At 52.5% G+C, this 19,844-nt stretch overlaps 1 protein-coding gene across 1 annotated transcript; it reads left to right on the top strand.

Moving 5' to 3' along the window:
• Nucleotides 1-232: 232 nt before the first annotated feature.
• Nucleotides 233-17,781, top strand: TNFAIP8L1 (TNF alpha induced protein 8 like 1). Its single transcript, XM_061150638.1, has 2 exons — nucleotides 233-377; nucleotides 16,727-17,781. The coding sequence occupies exon 2, from the start codon at nucleotides 16,732-16,734 to the stop codon at nucleotides 17,290-17,292; it is 561 nt and encodes a 186-aa protein (XP_061006621.1). The 5' UTR covers nucleotides 233-377; nucleotides 16,727-16,731; the 3' UTR covers nucleotides 17,293-17,781.
• The last annotated feature ends 2,063 nt before the right edge of the window (nucleotides 17,782-19,844 follow it).

The raw sequence follows: 19,844 nt of genomic DNA, 5'->3' as shown, positions 1-19,844 counted from the left end.
CTCCCCTGGCATCCGGCCCCTTTCGCGATTCCGGAGGAATCCCCCGAGCCGCCTGGCCCCGCCCTAGGCCCCACCCCGCCGCGCGGCGGTCTGCTTCCATTGGACTCTTCGTACACCGCCCGCGCTGCCATTGGCTGAGCCTACGTCCTCGCTCGCCCCCACCTCTGCCGGCCCCACTGCGGTCCTTTCCGGGCGGGCGGGGGCGGGGCGGGGCCGCACAGAAGGGCGGGGCAATTGGAGGGCGGGACCGAGCTTCCTGCTCCGCCCCGCCGGGTCCCAGTCCTCAGGCACGAGTCTCGCAGCCACAGCAACGGCCTCTCAGAGGCGGCCGGACAGAACCTCGACGGTCGAACCAACGACTGAATCCCAGAGAACAGGTAAGCGAGCGGTGCTGGGGCGCGCCGCATCTCAGCATACCTCGGGGGCCACTTGGTCTCTCTGTTTCTGTCGCTCCCTCTGCTCTGACAACCCCCCGTCGATCAGTATTCCTGCCTCAGTTTCCATCTCCCTCTCTGTTTCTCCCTTTCCCTCTGTCTCTCTTGCTGTGTGGGTCAGGGGAGGCGGACTGGATCTGATCTGCCTCCCCCCACCCCCCGCATGGGTAGTGCTCTGAGACCAGAGCACACCCAACAAGGACTCTGATGGACTCTGCCCATTTCACAGTGCAGGGTGCCAAGCCCCAGGGCCAGATTTCAGAGCCAGGAGGGCATTCCAGGTGTGGGCAGCCAGGCCAGAGACGTGGAGGTGAGGATGTGTGTGACTTCTGGCTGATCCAGGCAGCTGAGGGCGTCCGGAGCCAGGCCCACCCAGACTGGCCACCTGGGAGTTCCCCAATAGCCTGAAGCCTTGGGCTCAGTTTTGTCAGCTGTGAACTGGGGCTTCGTCACTGAGGTAATTGGTAGTTGACCTGACCCAGATCTGTGTGCATCACAACCCCCAATATCCTGGGGGGGCTCAGCTGGAGGAGGGGCAGCCCCATCTGTAAACAGGCCTCTGAGGTTACTTCCTGAGCAGGTCTCAGCCCAGCTGGGGGAGGTGAACGTCCTGGGTTTGGGGGTGGGTGGGTAGCATGGGTGAGGGCAGTTCAGCCCGGTGGTTGGGGACCTCGGACTTTGGAATCAGACAAACCAGAGTTGCTGCTCGGCCGCTCACCACCAGTACCTTGAACAAGTTGATTCCATTCTCCCAGCTTCAGTTTCCTGTCTGAGGGACATAACAACTCCCCCAGGGGTGAGGGCAGCTTGCAGGATTAAATGCAGGAACATGGGCCCTGCGTGTCTCTCCCCTGATCCCCACCTCCTCCTTCTCACCCCCCTCACTCACTCTGCTCCAGCCACACAGCCACCACACTCCACCAATGCACCAGGCACTCTCCTGCCTCAGAGTCTTTGCAGGAGCTGTTCCCTCTACCTGAATGCCAGGTGCCCAGGAGCCAACTTTAAAACATAACAAGTTGCTAGATGGGCCGGGCCAAGGGCCGGCGGGGCCAGGGCTGGGCAGCTGGGTGGCTGGGAGGGGCGGAGGAGGAGCCGTCCCAGGGACGCTGTACCTATGGAAACCAGAACAAAGAACTGTCGTCCCAGCCACAGGAACACCTGGGCTGAGCTTCTCCCACTTGGCAGGCCTGGTGGCCTGGGACGCCAGTGGTGGGTGAGTGCCCAAATCTCTTGGGGGAGGCAAACTGGGGACTCAAACCCCACTCTGATGGAGGGTGGGGGTTCCTAAGTGAAAAGACCAGTCAGGCAGGCCCCGTGGAGGCCCCATGATATCCCCTTCTGCTGTGTGGCCTTAGGCAGGTCAAGGGCTGCCTGAGCCTCAGTTTCCTCACCTGAGACCTGGGGAGGGGAGGGGCCTTTTGGTTGCTTGGTGATCTGATGTGATGGGTTCAGAAGGCCTCAATGTCCCTGTCTGACATATGGGGCCACAACAGGGTGCCTAGGACATAACTCCGGCTATTGTCATGGAAATAGCTCCAGAGGCAGGTGCTGAAGAAATGACTCATGCTTGTGCAGGTGTTACAGACTGAGATGACCTAAGACAGGCAGGACTTGGCCTTACAGAGAATTTGGGCTTTCACCCCAGAATCTGCGACATATACCCCTCCATCAGATGACTTCCTCCAGCATCTCATCACGTGAGGCATTCAGGACTGGTTTTGGCATCCTCTGGTCAAGTCCTTGGGATCTTCCAAGGCTCCATCCTGCAGGTCTCACTTTTCCCTTCTGTCCAAAGGGGCGGTGGAGGTTGGGGAGTGTCCACCTGGAAGAGACCCTTCCAGAAGTGTTCGTGCTTTGCTTCTATGTGACCTTAGGATATCTGTCTTTCTCTTTGCCTCAGTTTCCCTGGCTGGATAGTGGGGCCCTTTGATGACATCTCTGACTTCCTTTCTGGCACTGAAAGGCTATCTATTCATTCAACAACCTGGTTCTGGGTGCCTACTGTAAGCCAAGCCTGGTGCAGGGTGCCCAGAACCCAGCAATGACCCAAGTCCATGTGGTGCACCCCTTCCTGCCCCCCGGATTCAGCTCACATTCATCCAGAGAAAGTCATTAGGCTTAGCTGTAATTGCATGAAGGACTGGAGAGGCAGATGGATGGGGAAGTTAGTTGAGATGGGGAATTTGGGAGGGACTCCTGAGGAAGTGACATTTGAATTGAAGCTCAATGGCAAGAAATAAATAGCCATGCAGAGACGAGGGGCAATCCAGGCAGAGGGCACAACCCATGCAAAGGCCCTGGGGCAGCACCAGGCTCCATGTGCTGGTGGAACAACCAGGAGGCCTGTGTGTCAGGAGCAAAGTGAGTGAGGGGGAGAGAGGAAGGAGGGGAGGGCAGGGAGGGGACAGAGTAGGTCGTGCATGGCCTTGTGGGCCCCCGGAGGACTTGGGATTTTACTTTGAGGGAGGTGGGAGCCCTGAGGGGAGGACTAAGGTGTTCGCTGGCGCCCTCTGGCGGCTTCTCCAGAGAGGAACCCGGACCGGGGACGCGGACCAGAGACACGATGGAGGCTGCGGAGAGGTGAGAAGTGGGTGGAGCCAGGACTCTAAAGGGCTGTGTCCACAGTCCTGCCAGGTGACCCTCGAACCTCTGCCACTTGCTGTTAAAAATCAACCTGAGTCCCAGCCTCTCCTGTCCTCTGCAGTGGGGTGGGCTTCGGTCTCCCAACATTCATTTTTGCCCATCCGTTCCTTACCCCCAACCCCCATCCCTCGCCCAATCCCTGCTCTTTCTTCAGTGGAGATCTGACCACCGTGGAAAGTGTCCTAGTTCTTGCCGCAGTCTGGCAGGCAGGCAGACCCTGCCCATCTTTGGGGTGGCCCCCGAAGGCTCTGGGAAACCCCGTTTGAGAACCACTGGTATCCCCTCCCCCACCCCCACCTCAGACAAACAGGTAGCCCTCAGCCCCGCTTTCTCCATATCCAAATGGGCGCCAGATGTGAGGTCTGAGTGATGGTTGATAAAGGGCTGGAAGCAGTGGGTACCCTGGTGTTGGCTGGAAGCAGCAGGTGCTCTGGTGTTAGCGAAGAGTATGGAATGGGAACAAAGACCGTGGGGGCATTTACCATGGCGAGCAGAGACCCGGAGCCCCCCGCTACCCAATCCCACCCCAGGCTGCCCTGGGCCCCTGCAGCCAGGGCTGAGGGAGAAAGGTGGGGCGGCAGCCCTGGCCCCGCTGAGCAGGCCCATCAATTATTGATGCCCTTTGTTGGGACATGAAGAATTCATGTGGAGAGCAGGCTGCTCTGTGGACCAGTGGCATGCCGGAGTCGGCCTCACCCCAATCATCAGTCACGTGCTGTATTGTTGGGAATTTTGCCACCCAGTTGTTAATATCCCCGTTATTAAAAATGACAGACTGTCAATAAAACTGGAAGAAAAAATAAATTTAAAAAAATGACAGGCTGTGAACTTACAGTCAAATACATTATGTTTAAAACAAAGGTATGGATGGGAATTCCCTGGTGGTCCAGTGGTTAGGGCTCCCAGCTTTCACTGCAGGGGACCCAGGTTCCATCCCTGGTGGATAAATGAACGGCACAAGCTGCGTGGCACTGCCAAAAAAGAAGAAAAACACCCACAGAGCTACAGAATACTCCATAAAAAGGAGTGAAGGGCTGACACTCGTTACAGTGCTGATAAACCTTGAAAACGGGATGCCCAGTGAGAGAAGCCAGACACAGAAGGACACAGAGTGTGTGATTCCATTTATATGAAAAAACAGGCAAATCCATGGAGATGGAAAGTAAATTAGTGGTTGCCAGGGCCTGGGGGAGGGGATGGGGAGTGACTGCTGATGGGGATGGGGTTTCTTTATTTTTTTAAAAAAGGGACTTCCCTGGTGGTCCAGTGGTTAAGAATCTGCCTTGTAATGCAGAGAACACTGGTTTGATCTCTGGTCCAGGACGATCCATATGCCTCAGGGCAACTAAACCCATGCACCACAGCACTGAGCCAGCTCTCCAGAGCCTGTGAGTGGCAACTACTGAAGCCTGAGCACCTAGAGCCCATGGGCCCCACCAAGAGGAGCCACCGCAGTGAGAAACCCACGCCCTGCAACAAAGAGTAGCCCCTGCTTGCCGCAACTAGAGAAAGCCCAGGTGCAGCAATGCAGACCCACCATTCCTTCCCCCCAGATAAGAATAATAAATAAAATATATAGATATTTTATTTACTGGGTTGCCCTGGGATCTCTGAACTTTGTTGTGGCTTACAGATTCTTATATGCCATGCATGCGGGATCCAGTTCCCTGAGCAGGGATCGAACCTGGGTCCCATTCTTGGAATCTCAACCACTGGACAACCAGGGAAGTTCAAGGGATGGGGTTTCTTTCTGGAGGGATGAGAATGTTTCGGAATTAAATAGTGACGATGGTTACCCAGGTCAGTGAATATATAAAATCCACTGAATTGTACACTTTAAAAGCATGGATTTGATGGTATGTGACTTAAATACTTCAAAATAACTTATAAAAAAGCAAAGGTCATAAGTGGTCAAAAATCCTAACTTTCAGGACTTCCTTGGTGGTCCAGTGCTTAAGACTCTGACCTTCCAATGAAGGGGGCACAGGTTCCATCTCTGGTCTGGAAACTAAGATCCCACATGCCAGGCAGTGCAGCCAAAAAAGAAAAAATATATCCTTTCTAATTATTTTACTGCATTGCACAATGACCTCTATGCTCTCGAGGTTATTTCTGTTTGGTGGAAATGGTGAGCAGTTTGTTCCAACTCCGTGGTCAAGTTGGAAGCTTGAAACTGGCCATGGCAAGAGAATTTACACCATGGATATTGGCAGATGCTACAAATCAGGGTTTGATGTATTGTTCAGTCATCCTCTAATCCAGAGGCTGGTCCGCCTTTTTCTATAAAGGGCCAGATAGTAAATATTTTTCGCTTTGCAAGCCACACGGCCTCTGCCTCTATTCAAGGCTTTGCTTTGATATGTACACAGTGGGCATGGCTGAGTGCCACCAAAACTTTACAAAAACAGGCATCCGGCCAGAGTTTGCTACCCCCAGTATAATTCCAGGTAATGTCAATAATGAAAATTAAATGTTAAAGGGTGGTGTGTCTCTAGTTGCTTGCTTTCGAATAGCACAAAAAAAACCTTGAGGGGATATTCCCTCACTATTGGAAAACCACTGTTGGATTCTGCAAAAAAATGTCACTCACTTGGCCAATGAGTTAGTAAGTAAAGTCCAAGTTTTCTCTTCTCATATGAAAGAGAAGATCCAGCGACATCCATGTCAGAACTGCTTTCATTTATCCATAGCAACCACAGATTGGCTATTGGAACCAGTTTTACAACTGGGCTTCCTTCATGGCTCAGCGGTAAAGAACCCGTCTGCCAATGCAGGAGACATGGGTTCGATCCCTGGGTCAAGAAGATACCCTGGAGGAGGAAACGGCAACCCACTCCAGTATTCTTGCCTGGGTAATCCCATGGACAGAGGAGCCTGATGGGCTGTAGTCCATGGAGTCACAAGACAGACACGACTTAGCCACTAAACACCACCACCACCACCAGTTAGGCAAAACTCACTGAGAACATTTATCAAGCATCGATTGGCTGCGTGAAATTTACAACAAGGTTTGCTATTTTCTTAAGTTGCACGGCGCACATCCTTTATGTCAGTAAAGTTTATGGAAAACATACGTATGTACCTACATGCCTACTTCCCGCCCCCCGGAGTGCTGGTGGCTAAGAACTTTCCAGCAGGTGGTGAATGGGATGAGATATAGCATTCCCAGTGTACCTAGAGAGGAGTAGGGCCCCTGGGAGTCGGGGTGGAATCCCCATCACCCCCACACCCAGTGTCCAGCACCAGGAATGTGTGGGTGGAGAGGCCACCCCCACCTGGTGGAGGCCCCGAGGCTGGACCATGCCTAGCATGTTGCAGGGACAGTGAGAGAGGAGATGAAGTGGGGAAGGTCACTGATGGGGCAGGGGTGGGGGTTGGCCCTCCCCCAGAGTTTGCGGACTGAAAGGATTGGGAGGAACAGATCTGCCAGGCCGAGTGCCCTTCCACTCTGGGAGGGCTCACATAGAGTCCTGCCTCCCCGCCTCTGCCTGGGCAAGGAAAGGATGCTGTCATGTCTAGAGCAGCCCGAGGCTCCAGGTCAATGTCTGGTCAGTTTAGGAGCTGGAGTGTCCAAAATGGGGACAGGGACAAAGGTCAGAGCCGAAGAGACAAAGTGGGGTTGGCAGAGGGCAAAAGTCTGAGGTAGGGATGGAGGCCAGGGTTCTGGGAAGAACATGGAGTATAGGAGATGACAGAGTCAGAGATTCAGCAACTGGACACACATTTCACAGATGGGAAAGCTGCCCTCAGGGGCTGGGGCTGGTCCGGGGTCTTGGTGGGGAGACCTCAGAGCTGTGGGAGACTTGGACGGTGGGCTCCTAGGAGGCTGGGGACCAGTCTCCGGTCTCCTCTCTGCGCTGCTGTGCCCCAGGGCCTTTGTACATGCTGTCCCCTCTGCCTGGCTCATCTTGCCTCAGGCCCCGTCCTTCCAGTCCCAGCTACAGGGGCTCCTCCTCCAGGAAGACTTCCCGACCGCTGGCCTAGGTCACCTGCTGTCCCTGGCTGTCACTGCCCCCCACCCAGGCCTTAACTGTCTCTGAAATTATCCTGTTTATTCCACATTCATTGGTTCCTGCTGTCTTCTCCTTCCAGCAGGGGTGACCCCTCTTAGGCGGCTGTTTTGGAAATTCGGAGGGTTTTTTCCCCCACTTGTGATAATAACAGGATGTGCTTGCATTTCAGGGGCAGGGGCCAGGGACACTAGGCATCCAGCTATGCTCAGGGCAGCCCCTCAGCCCACAACTTCCTAATGTCCTGCCAGAAATGTAAACCAATGACTGGGAGTTTTAATTTTCAATGAACATACCTGAAATGCAACTCCTGGGCAAATCAGGGGAAGATGGAATTTTGGTCTGTTTGTTTGTTTGCTATGTTTTTGTATTATGGTACAAGTCACATAATATAAATCATACTATTTTAACCACGTTTAACTTGTACATTTCAGTGCTACTAAGTACATTCACGTTGTTGTGCAACCGTCACCATCATCAGTCGCCCGAATCTTTCACTTTCCTAAACTGAAACTCAGTCCCTATTAAACACTAAATCCCCATTCTGCTCCCCATCTCCCTACCCCATGGCCCCTGGCATCTACCAATGTACTTTCTATGAATTTGACTATTCTAGGTATAATGGAGTCAAACAGTATTTGCCTGCACCTGATGTATACTGGAATGCATTTTTAAGGTTAACCTGCGATATGTCCTACAAACAGATGGGACCTTTGGAGTTCTTTTTGTGATAGAAATTTGCATCTTCGTGTTCACTGCAATGCTCCATCAAGGGGCAAACCTCTGACAGATTCACTCCGTCATTGAGTGCAGTGGGCCTGAGGTTTTCTTTTTTGAAGATTTCTGTTTTCTTATGTGGACCATTTTCATTTATTTATTTTATAATTTTATTTATTTTTGGCTGTGCTGGGTCTTCATTGCTGCTTTGGCTTTTCTCTAGTTGCTCTAGTGCTCGGGCTTATTGCAGTGACTTCCCCTGTTGCGGAGGACGGGCCCTGGGGCGCTCAGGCTTCAGTAATTGCAGTCCCCCGGCTCCAGAGCACAGGCTCGATGGTCATGGCTCACAGGCTTAGTTGCTTCGCAGCATGTGGGGTCTTCCCACACCAGGGATCGAACCTATTTCTCCTGAGTTGGCAAGCAGATTCTTTACCACTGAGACATCAGGAAAATCCTATTTAACATGTTTAAAGTGAGGCATTATGTGTGTGTGTGTGTGTGTGTGTGTGTGTGTGTGTGTATACATACATATATATATATAGGCTTCCCTGGTGGCTCAGGGGTAAAGAATCCGCCTGTCAATGCAGGAGATGCCGGTTTGATTCCTGGGTTGGGAAGATCCCCTGGAGAAGGAAATGGCAATCCACTCCAGTATTCTTGCTTGGGAAATCCCCTGGACAGAGACACCTGGTGGCCTATAGTCCAGGTGTCACAAAGAGTCAGACACGACTTAGTGACTAAACAACAAATATATAGTAAGGGGCACAAAGGTATAAAATATGTCCACTGGATATAGGTGCAATGAGTGTTCAGTTTGATGATGTGTAATTCACGTATTGTAAAATTCACTAAAGTGTTCACATCCCAAAATATTCTTCAACTGCCAAAAGACATCCTGTCTCCATTAGCAGTCAGTCTCCATTCTGTGCTCCCCAGCCCCTGACAACAGGAACCCACTCTCTGTGTCTGTGGATCTTCCTGTTCTGGACGTTTCCTGTCAGTGGAATCACACCCTGTTGTGTCCTTCTGTGTCTGCGTCTCTCACTGAGCATCGTGTCCTCAGGGTCCATCCATGTGGTAGCGAGTGTCAGGGCTTCACTGCTTTTCAGGGCTGAGTGATGCTCTGGTGTGTGGAGGGACACCACATTTGTTTGTCCATCTATATGTGGGTGGGTGTTTGTGTCATTTCCATGTTTTGGCTAGTACAAATGTGCTATCTATGCCCATGTGTGTTTATGTTTTTATGTGAACATATATTTTCATTTCTTGGGGGGGGGTTGATGCTTAGGAGCGGAATTGCTGGGTCATGTGGTAACTGTGTTTGTTCGAGGACCTGCCAGAAAACTGTTCCCCACGGTGGCTGCACCATCTTCTGTTTCTACCAGCCTTGGACGAGGGCTTGTTTCTCCCAACCTCGCCAGCCCTGCTTCTTGTCTGTATTTCTGGCAGTAGCCATTCTTGTGGGGTGAGGTATTATATTATTATGAGCGCGACTTCCATTTTCCTCCTAGTCAGTGATGTTGAGCATCTTTTCACCTGCTTATCAGCCATTTATATGCCTTCTTTGGAGAAATGTTAGATTTTTTTAACTGAGATCTAATTCATACACCATAAAATTCACCCCTTGAAAGTCGACAATTTGCTGGGTTTTAGTGTATTCACATTGCTTTGCAGCCACCCAGCTCGATGACGTTTTACATTCATGTAGACCCAGATTGAGGCACAGAACTGGCAACACTCCAGGGACTCCCCTGGTGGCCCAGTGGCTAAGATGCCCAACTGCAAACGCTGGGGGCACAGGTTCTCTCCCTGTTTGGGGAACTAGGGTCCCGCATCCTGTGTGGCATGGCCAAAAAAAATTTGTTTTTTTTTAAAGAAATATTCCAGAGTTTGCCTGTACAATCCTGCTCACTATTGTCACCACCTATTAATTTTATTTTTATACCGGCGGGTGGAGATAGACAGTGCTGCCTGTGGACTCTGTTTCAGGGAAGTGAGGGCACCCAAATTATTTTGGAACAAGGAGGTGGCATGGGGTCTAGCAGGCCGGGATCCCTGGGGAGGCGGGGACCCAATCTCTTTTGGTCCAGGTATAGAATCTGCCTGATGAGCAGGAGAACCAGGTTCGATCCCTGGGTCAGGAAGATCCCCTAAAGGAGGAAATGGCAACCCACTCTAGTATTCTTGCTTGTGAAATCCCCTGGAAAGAGGAGGCTGGCGGGTTACAGTCCATGGGGTCACAAAGAGTCAGACACGACTGAAGCGACTTAGCACACACATATTCCCAGCCCTAAGACACAGCTGGTGCTGTGGACGCTCACTGAGGACCTGAATGAGCGTCCCAGCCGAGCCCTGGAAGCTTCATCGGGCATTTCTGGCTCGTGACGATAGTGGGGTGGTCTGGCATTGGGTCCGCTGGGCAGTCCCTGGGAAGGCCCTGCCCCCGCCAGGCCCCTCCCGCTGGCCTGCCCTTGGACCTGGATGAGCACAGCTGGCAGGAAGGAAGGCTGGGGTCTATTTTGGTCCCCAGAGTGCTCCCCGGGGAAAGCAGTCATCTCCCTGTCTGGCTGCTTGGAGGGGGATGCGTTTCTGATAGAACAATGGACGGAGGAGAAGGGGGGTGGGCCACCATGCAGCTGGGCTGGTCCAGGTGTCACAGATCTGGGGACTGGCCCGAGGGGCTAAGAGTGTGGAGTCCCCCCCTCCGCCCCCACCCCTCTTCCTCCTATGCTTGGCAGGGTGGGGGTCGGGCAGTGCTGCTGCCGTGGGCCCAGGCTCTTCCTGAAGCCAGTCAATAGGACCAGCCTCCCCTCTGAACCAACACGCACAAGCTCAGGACTTGCAGACGGGAAGGTCAAGGCCCAGCGAGGGGCAGAGCCCTGCCTGGGGCCACACAGTAATGGAATAGGGCAGAAAGACCTGAGCGCCAGGGTTCTTGGGATCCAGGGAAAGGCCTTCTCCTCTCTCTGAGACTCAGTTTATCCATCTGTAAACTGGGGGACCCAGGGTGTTGGGAGTTCCCTCCGGGTTTCAATGTCTGCAGACATCCCCCCGCTTATTCATTCAGCAAACACTTACTGGGTGCCTGCTGAGTACCAGGCCCCAGGCTGGCCACCAGAGCAAGAAACATACAGTCCCTGCCCACGCCGTCAGGCCTGGTGTGACGGACACTGAGAGCAAGTGCTCAGAACTGCAATGGAGGACGGACGCTGGGGAACCAGCATAGCCTGGGACATCCAGAAGTCTTCCAGGAGGAGGTGACAGTCACTCTGAGACTTGAATGAGGAGCAGGAGTTTACAGGTGATGAGACCAGGAGGGGTCCACATAGAGGGAACAGAATAGAATGCCCTAGGGACTTCCCTGGCGGTCCAGTGGTTAAGACTCTGTGCTTCCAATGCAGGGGGTGTGGATTTGATCCCAGGTTGGGAAGCTAAGATCCATATGCCACCTAGTGTGACCAAAAAGAAAAATAAAGAATAGAATGTTCTAGAGAAATTGGTGAGAAGGCATCCTTGCGGAGAAATAGGTCTGTTCAGAGAGCTAAAGGACGCAGAGCCTGAAGGTCAGAAGTCGGGACAGTGGTCCAGCCTCTTGCACAGGGAAATCTCACAGCCTGGGGGGCCCTCAGGTTGGCCACACATTTCTGTCCTGAGATGGAGTCAGTTCTCCATCCTTACAGTCACCATCCTCCATTTTACAGATGGGGAAACTGAGGCATAGGGCAGTTATGCTGCTTGGCCATGGGGTCAGAGCCAGGAGCAAGCCCCAGATATCAGGGCTGGTTGTGTCACGGGGGATATCTCCCAGCCCCCCAAGACTGAGGGCGACTCCCAGGCATCAGCTAGGGAAGGCAGAGGTAGCTGGGTGCAGAGAGGGTGGGGCAGGCGGTCCCTGTGTTGCTGTGTGGCCTTGGGGAAATGGCTAAGCCTCTCTGAGCCTGGTCTGAGCCATTCTGCAAATGGGCAGCCAGCTCAGTACAATATCAGGCAGAAGTGATGAAATAGGCACCAGCCACTGCTCAGGGCCTGCCATGTGATGCTGAGTCACCCACACCCCACTCTGGTCCCAGCCTGTGGACAGGGTCTGGGACTGGTGTAGGGGGCAGGGAGGCCCGGGTCATTCATCACCAGGCCTGTCCTGACCTCTGTGGGCAGCAAGAGGGCGGCTGAGGGTTGGGACTCCTCCCAGCGTCTGAGCTCACACAAAGAGGGGCTTTGTGGGGGCTCCCATGGCTGAGTGGGCACCCACATGGCATTCCTGGTCGGGCTGGCCCGCAGCTGGGGTGGCGGTGGATTCTGACCAGAGCCTGGGGCAGCAGTGGGGGAGGGCTGGGGGTGGGCCTCAGGCTCCCTCATTCACTGGGCAGATGCTTCTGGAGTCTCCAGAAACAGAGTGGATAGGGAATCAGGCCATTATCTCCCCTGGGGCCTGTGGTGATGCAGACCACTGAGGCAGCAAAGCCAGAGTGTGGAGCAGAGATGGGGGATGCCTGGGGTGCTGGGTGACTCATAGGAGGTGCCTCACTGTCAGTTTGGCTGTTCAGGGATGGCTTCCCAGAGGTGGTGTTCAGGCTGAGCTGAGGGATGAAGCTGCCAGGGGAAGAGGCAGCGGCTTGGAGGCCAGGGCTTTGGGGCATATATATGAGTCCGCCAAGGAAGAGGCAGGGGTTTGGGGGCTAAGGTATTGAGGGATGTATAGGAGTTCACCAGGGAAGAGGCAGGGACCCAAATGGAGTGTGGGGCTTGGTCTCAAGAGCCATGAGGAGCTTCCAGCTGGTTCTTAGAAGGAAAGGACTATGCCCAGATGTGCAGTTTAGGAAGAATTCTGGTGCTGAGGGGGAGGCTTCAGAGCCTGGGAAATCTGGAAGACGGCCATGGCAGGAAGGACATGAGGGACAGGCAGAGGTCCAGACTTCTGCAGTCGGAGGCGTGGTTGCTGTTCCAAGAGGACCAGCCTGCCACTCACCTCGGCCACCTGCCCGGTCCTTTCCTGGGCGGAAGCTGATGCATGTCAGTGTTTCTGTATCAGAGGAGTCATCAGAACTCTGTGCTTCCCAAAACCCCACAAATGGCCCTGGGGAACCCCCACCCAGCTGCTGCCCCCCTGACTCATCTAGGGCCTGACTAAGGCCTCAGGGGTGTCTGCTGTAAACTCATGGGGCTGGAGAGATGGGGGGTTGCTAACTGCGCTCCTCCCCTACCCTGAACAGCCTGAGGAGGGGGCTGGGACCCTGTCTCATGGAGCTGTGGAGTGAGGCCAGGACCCCCGTGGTCACGCAGCCTGAGCCCTTCTCAGCTCAGAGCAAGGCTACAGTGGGTCTGCGAGGCTGGAGCCAGGGCCCGCACGTAGTGGGATTCAGAAAGCCCTACTCATTAATATCCAAAATATATAATCAGTTCATACAGCTCAGTAACAGAAAAAACAAACATCCCAATCAGAAAATGGACAGACCTAAATAGACATTTCTTCAAGGACATACAGATGGCCAATAGGCACAAGAAAAGATGCTCAACATTGCTAATAGAAGAGAAATGCAAATCACAACTACAGTGAGGTATCACCCCACACCTCTTAGAATCAGTTCAGTTCAGTTGCTCGGTTGTATCCAACTCTTGGTGACCCCATAGACTGCAGCATGCCAGGCTTCTCTGTCCATCACCAACTCCCAGAGCTTACTCAAACTCATGTCCATTGAGTCGGTGGTGCCACCCAACCAACTCATCCTCTGTTGTCCTCTTAGAATGGCCATCGTTAAAAAGTCTATAAATAACAAATGCTGGACAGGGTGTGGAGAAAAGGGAACCCTTCCATACTATTAGTGGAAATGGAAATTGGTGCAGTCACTATGGAGAACAGTATGCAGGGTCCTTAAAAATCTAAAAATAGCGCTGCCAGATGATCTAGCAATCCCACTCCTGGGTATATACCTGGACAAAACTATAACTCAAAAAGATACATGCACTCCTATGTTCATAGCAGCACTATTTACAATAGCCAGGACATAGGAGCAACCTAAATGTCCATCAACAGATGAGTGGATAAAGATGTGGTGTATATATATAATGGACTACCACTCAGCCATAAAAAAGAATGAAATAATGCCATATGCAGCAACATGGACGGACCCAGAGATTCTCATACTAAGAGGACTAAGTCAGAGAAAGACAAATACCATATATGATATCACTTATATGTGGAACCTAAAGTATGGCACAAATGAACTTATCTATGAAACAGAGATACCAAAGGAACATTTAGAGATACCAAGGGAACATTTCATGCAAAGACGGGCACAAAAAAGGACAGATCTGGACCTAACAGAAGCAGAAGATATTAAGAAGAGGTGGCAAGAATACACAAGAGAGCTATACAAAAAAGATCTTTATGACCCAGATAACCACGATGGTGTGATCACTCACCTAGAGCCAGACATCCTGGAATGCGAAGTCAAGTGGGACTTAGGAAGCATCATTACAAACAAAGCTAGTGGAGGTGATGGAATTCCAGTTGAGCTATTTCAAATCCTAAAAGATGATGCTATGAAAGCGCTGCACTCAATATGCCAGCAAATTTGGAAAATTCAGCAGTGGTCACAGGACTGGAAAAGGTCAGTTTTCATTGCAATCCCAAAGAAAGGCAATGCCAAAGAATGCTCAAACTACCACACAATTGCACTCATCTCACACGCTAGTAAAGAAATGCTCAAAATTCTCCAAGTCAGGCTTCAACAGTATGTGAACTGTCAACTTCAAGCTGGATTTAGAAAAAGCAGAGGAACCAGAGATCAAATTGCCAACATCCGCTAGATCATCGAAAAAGCAAGAGAGTTCCAGAAAAACATCTACTACTGCTTTATTGACTATGCCAAAGCCTTTGACTGTGTGGATCACAACAAACTGTGGAAAATTCTTCAGGAGATGGGAATACCAGACCACTTTACCTGCCTCCTGAGAAATCTGTATGCAGGTCAAAAAGCATCAGGTAGAACTGGACATGGAACAATAGACTGGTTCCAAATCAGGAAAGGAGTACCTCAAGGCTGTATATTGTCACCCTGCTTATTTAACTTATATGGAGAGCATATCATGCGAAATGCTGGGCTGGATGAAGCACAAGTTGGAATCAAGATCACCAGGAGAAATGTCAATAACCTTAGATATGCAGATAGCACCACCCTTATGGCAGAAAGTGAAGAATTCAAGAGCCTCTTGATGAAAATGAAAGAGGAGAGTGAAAAAGCTGGCTTGAAACTCAACATTCAGAAAACTAAGATCATGGCATCTAGTCCCATCACTTCATGGCAAACAGATGGGGAACATGGAAACAGTGACAGACTTTATTTTGGGGGCTCCAAAATCACTCCAGATAGCGACTGCAGCCATGAAATTAAAAGATGCTTGCTCCTTGGAAGAAAACCTATGACCAACCTAGACAGCATATTAAAAAGCAGAGACATTACTTTGCCAACAAAGATCTGTCTAGTCAAAGCTATGGTTTTTCCAGTGGTCATGTATGGATGTGAGAGTTGGACTATAAAGAAAGCTGAGCGCCTTTTGAACTGTGGTGTTGGAGAAGACTCTTGAGAGTCCCTTGGACTGCAAGAAGATCCAACCAGTCCATCCTAAAGGAAATCAGTCCTGAATATTCTTTGGAAGGACTGATGCTGAAGCTGAAGCTCCAGTACTTTGGCCACCTGTTGCAAGACCTGACTCACTGGAAAAGACCCTGATGCTGGGAAAGATTGAAGGCAGGAGAAGGGGATGACAGAGGATGAGATGGTTGGATGGCATCATCAACTCGATGGACAAGAGTCTGAGCAAGCTCTGGGAGTTGGTGACGGACAGGGAGGCCTGGCAGTGCTGCAGTCCATGGGGTTGCAAAGATCGGACATAAGTGAACGACTGAACTGAACTGAATGAAACAGAAACAGACCCACAGACATAGAGAACAGGACTTCCCTGGTGGCACAGTTTAAGAATCTGCCTGCCAATGCAGGAGACGCATGTTCAATACCTGATCTTGGAAGATCCCACATGCCACGGAGCAACTAAGTCCTGTCCATCACAGCTACTGACGCCTATGCGCCTAAGAGCCCAAGCTCAGAAACAAGAGAAGCCACCACAATGAGAAGTCCGCGATCCAAAACTAGAGAGTAGCCCCCACCTTCTACAACTAGAGAAAGCCCACGCAGCAACAAAGACCCACAACAGCCAAAAATAAAGACATAGACAACAGACTTGCAGTTGTAAGTCTGGGATTAGTTGGGAGTTTGGGATTAGCAGGTGCAAAGTATTGTTTACAGAAATGGCTAAACCACAGGTCCTAGGGTATAACACAGGGAACTATATTCTGTAATAAACCATAACAGAAGGCCCTGCCCAGATTCCACCACTACACATTAATTCCTTTAAGAAACAAATTCCCTTAGGTCCCATCATCTCTTCAGTGGGAATGTTGTTTGTTTTTACAAGCTTTTCCTAAAAATAGGTTTTGCTATTTGTTCATAAGTTGCTGCATCCGGTCCTCCAACAACTCTAAATTTCCCTTCCCTAGGCCTTGGAGCCTGTGATTCCCTCCCCATCTTGTTACCTGTCCTCTTGTCCAGGGCCTTCTTGGGCCTTCTTGATCTGCTCAGGAGTCCCTGCTAAGGGCTCTTGCAGCTTCTCTGATGGCGGCACTTGCTGTTTGGTGGAGGGGGGCGGGGTGGGGTGGGGTGGAAGGGTCTCGAGGTCAGCTCTGCGCACCCAGTACGTCTGTGGAGTGGGCACATGGGCTCTCCTGGGGATGGGCTGGTGGCGCGCGTACCCATTTCTCCCATGCGGAAGACAGAGGTCGCCAGCATTAGCCGCCCACCGGTGCAAGGCCCCCACAGCTGGGCACCGCGGGCTGATGGCGGGTCTGTGTGTCTCCCCCCACAGGACAGATGGACACCTTCAGCACCAAGAGCCTGGCCCTCCAGGCCCAGAAGAAGCTCCTGAGCAAGATGGCCTCCCGGGCAGTGGCGTCCGCCTTCATCGACGACACCAGCAGCGAGGTGCTGGACGAGCTGTACCGCGCCACCAAGGAGTTCACCCGCAGCCGCAAGGAGGCCCAGAAGCTGGTCAAGAACCTGGTCAAGGTGGCAGTGAAGCTGGGCGTTCTGCTGCGCGCCGGGCAGCTGGGCGCCGAGGAGCTGGCGCGGCTACAGCGCTTGCGGCAGCAGGCGCGCCGTCTGGCCATGACTGCTGTCAGCTTCCACCAGGTGGACTTCACCTTCGACAGGCGCGTGCTGGCCGCCGCCCTGCTTGAGTGCCGGGACCTGCTGCACCAGGCGGCTGGCGCGCACCTAACCGCCAAGTCCCACGGCCGCATCAACCACGTGTTCGGCCACCTGGCCGACTGCGACTTCCTGGCAGCGCTCTACAGCCCCGTGGAGCCCTACCGCTCCCACCTGCGCCGGATCTGCGACGGCCTCACCCGGATGCTGGATGAGGACAGCATATGATGACTTCCGACCCCGCTGCGGTTGCCTGCGGGGGGGCGGGGCTCGAAGTGGGGCGGAGCTAACCCTTTCCTTCCTGTCTGACTCTGGCCAATCACCCCTCCTCCAACACATACACACAGGTGACTGCAGCTCCAAGGACCCGGGTCCCCTGTCCCCGGGCCCAATCTCACCGGGCTCGGAGCCCGGCTCAGTCTGCCTGTGCCTGCGGCCTCCCCCAGGCACCTGGAGACCTCTGCCTGCTGTGGCACCATCTGAACAATGCCCCTTGAGCCACTGTCTGTACCCCTCAAATCACTGGGTGTCTCTGACAGCTGGGGGCTTCTCACTTCAGTGTTGCTTGGGCTTTTTCATTCCCGCAGAGAGGGTTATAGGGAACCAAGAGGGGGTGTTACAGAGTGAGCTGTCTCACCCTACCCCACCTCCCATTTCCCAGATGGAAGTCCTAACCCCTGGGACCTGTGAATATGACCTGATCTGAAAATAGGGTGATTGCTGATGTGATTGGTTGCAGTGAGTTCATATTGGAGCTGGGCGGCCCCTAATCCACATGACTGGGTCCTTTTGAGAAGGGGACATGTGGAGACAGTCTCAGAGGGAGAATGCTATGTGAAGGTGGAGGCAGAGACTGGGCGGATGTGTCTACAAGACAAGGAATGCCAAGAGCTGCAAGCCAGCACCAGAAGCTGGGAGAGAGCCTGGGACACCGGCCAGGCCCACACCTTGATGTTGGGCCTCCCGAGCTGAGCAAACAAGCTTCCGTTGTCTCAGCCTCCCAGGCTGGGCACTTTGCTCCGCACCTCAGGAAATGAGGCCAGGGAGCCGTGGTGAGAGCTGTGGTGGGCTCAGGCCTACTGGCGAGGATGCCCCTCTGTCTGCTTGGCATCGTGGCCCTGACTCCCAGGAGGGAGGGGTCGGAGTGCACCTCTGATGGGAGGCCGTCGGGAAAGCCATCTTAGACGCATGCCTGTTTTTAAAGGATCATTTCGTATTTGGGAAACAAATACACATAACACTTGTTTTTATGACAGGCCTCAGAGACAAAGCTCAACAAACCTTGGCTTTGGCAACACCTGGCAGGTGGGACAATGCTTAACTTGGGTCACGGATGGACACGTGGGGGTGTGGGGAGGTATTTGCAATTTGTCGGTCAGAAGTGGGCAGAGGTTTTAAAAGATTGCAAACCCTGCTGCAGGTCTGGCTGTGTCCGGTTGTTCTGAGCACCCTGGGGGGAGGGGGGAACAGTGTCCGTTTCTGTAGAACCTGGTCTGCTTAGGGGAAACGTTGCCAACAGGAGGTCCGCAGGCCTTATTAGGTGAGACGATGGGTTTGCTCAGCCTCAGTGTTTGAAACATTTGGAATTAGTTGCCAACACCTGAAACCAAGGAAATTGCATGTCCCAATCTATCAATAGATCATGAAAACTGTAGAAAACCTACCTGTACTGCCCACTGGTGAAGCTGCAGAGGTGGCCCGTCTTTGCTCCGCCACAGTCCTCACCACTCCCTTTTGCCTCTCCATGCCATGCTGGGCTGGCTGGTACAGTAGGACCCCAGATCCAGGGCAGCATTTCTGTTTGGTTTCAGCTGCCTTGAAAAAGCCAAAGGCTTCCACCCAATAGTCAGCTGTTCCCCTACCTTCCACTTCCAAGGCAAACTACCCCTCTTCTTGTGTGCCAAGAGACAGATCCTCCAATTCAAGAGCAAATGTGTATTTTGATTACACCAAGAAGCCCCAGATGAAATCCTTTGCCCTCTGCTCTGCTGGCTGAAGGACATTCATGTGACAAGGCTTTGGACTTGTTGTCTTGACTCTTTTCATACACCTGAGATTTAATTTAGAAAAAAAAAAAAAAGAAGAACTGGGACTTCCCTGGTGGTCCAATGGCTAAGACTTACGCTTCCAATGCAGGGGGCCCGGGTTCAATCCCTGGTCAGGGTACTAGATCCCACATGCCACAACAAAGACCTGGTGCAGCCAAATAAATAAAAAGAATTTTTTAAAAAAGAACCAAAGAGAACTATGTAAATAAAAGCATCTTATAGCTTTTCCTCACCTGCCCAGGGTTTCTACCTATTAAAAATCAAGGTTGGGGTCTTCCCTGGTGGTCCAGTGGTTGAGAATCTGCCTTCCAATGCAGGTGACACAGCCTCCATCTGCGGTCCAGGAACTAAGATCCCACCTGCTACGGGGAAACTTAAGCTTGAGCGTGGCAATGAAGACGCAGCACAGCCAAAATAAAAAAAGAAAAGAACTCCAGGTTGCACACAAATGTTATAGGTTTGCAGCCTACTGGCAGGCTTTATTCCTGCTGAGCTTGATGACAGCCTAGCAGCGGTGGCAGAGCTTGGCTTTGGCAGCCCAGAGGTGGCTCGGTCCTGCTCCTCATCGTGACCTGGGGCCGGGCGGCTCTGCTCACCAGGCCCTTGGGGTAAAGGGGAGGCTTCTTTGTGTCCAGAGATGCTCCGCCCTGCCCCGCCACATCACGCCCACCACTCTGCATCTCTGCTAGCGCCCAGGATGTGGAAGTGGTAAGTGATTCCCAACTGATCATG

Source organism: Dama dama, chromosome 9 (genome assembly GCF_033118175.1).
Source record: "Dama dama isolate Ldn47 chromosome 9, ASM3311817v1, whole genome shotgun sequence".
Taxonomy (NCBI): Eukaryota; Metazoa; Chordata; class Mammalia; order Artiodactyla; family Cervidae; genus Dama; species Dama dama.
This window is presented reverse-complemented; position numbering and strand designations above follow the sequence as displayed.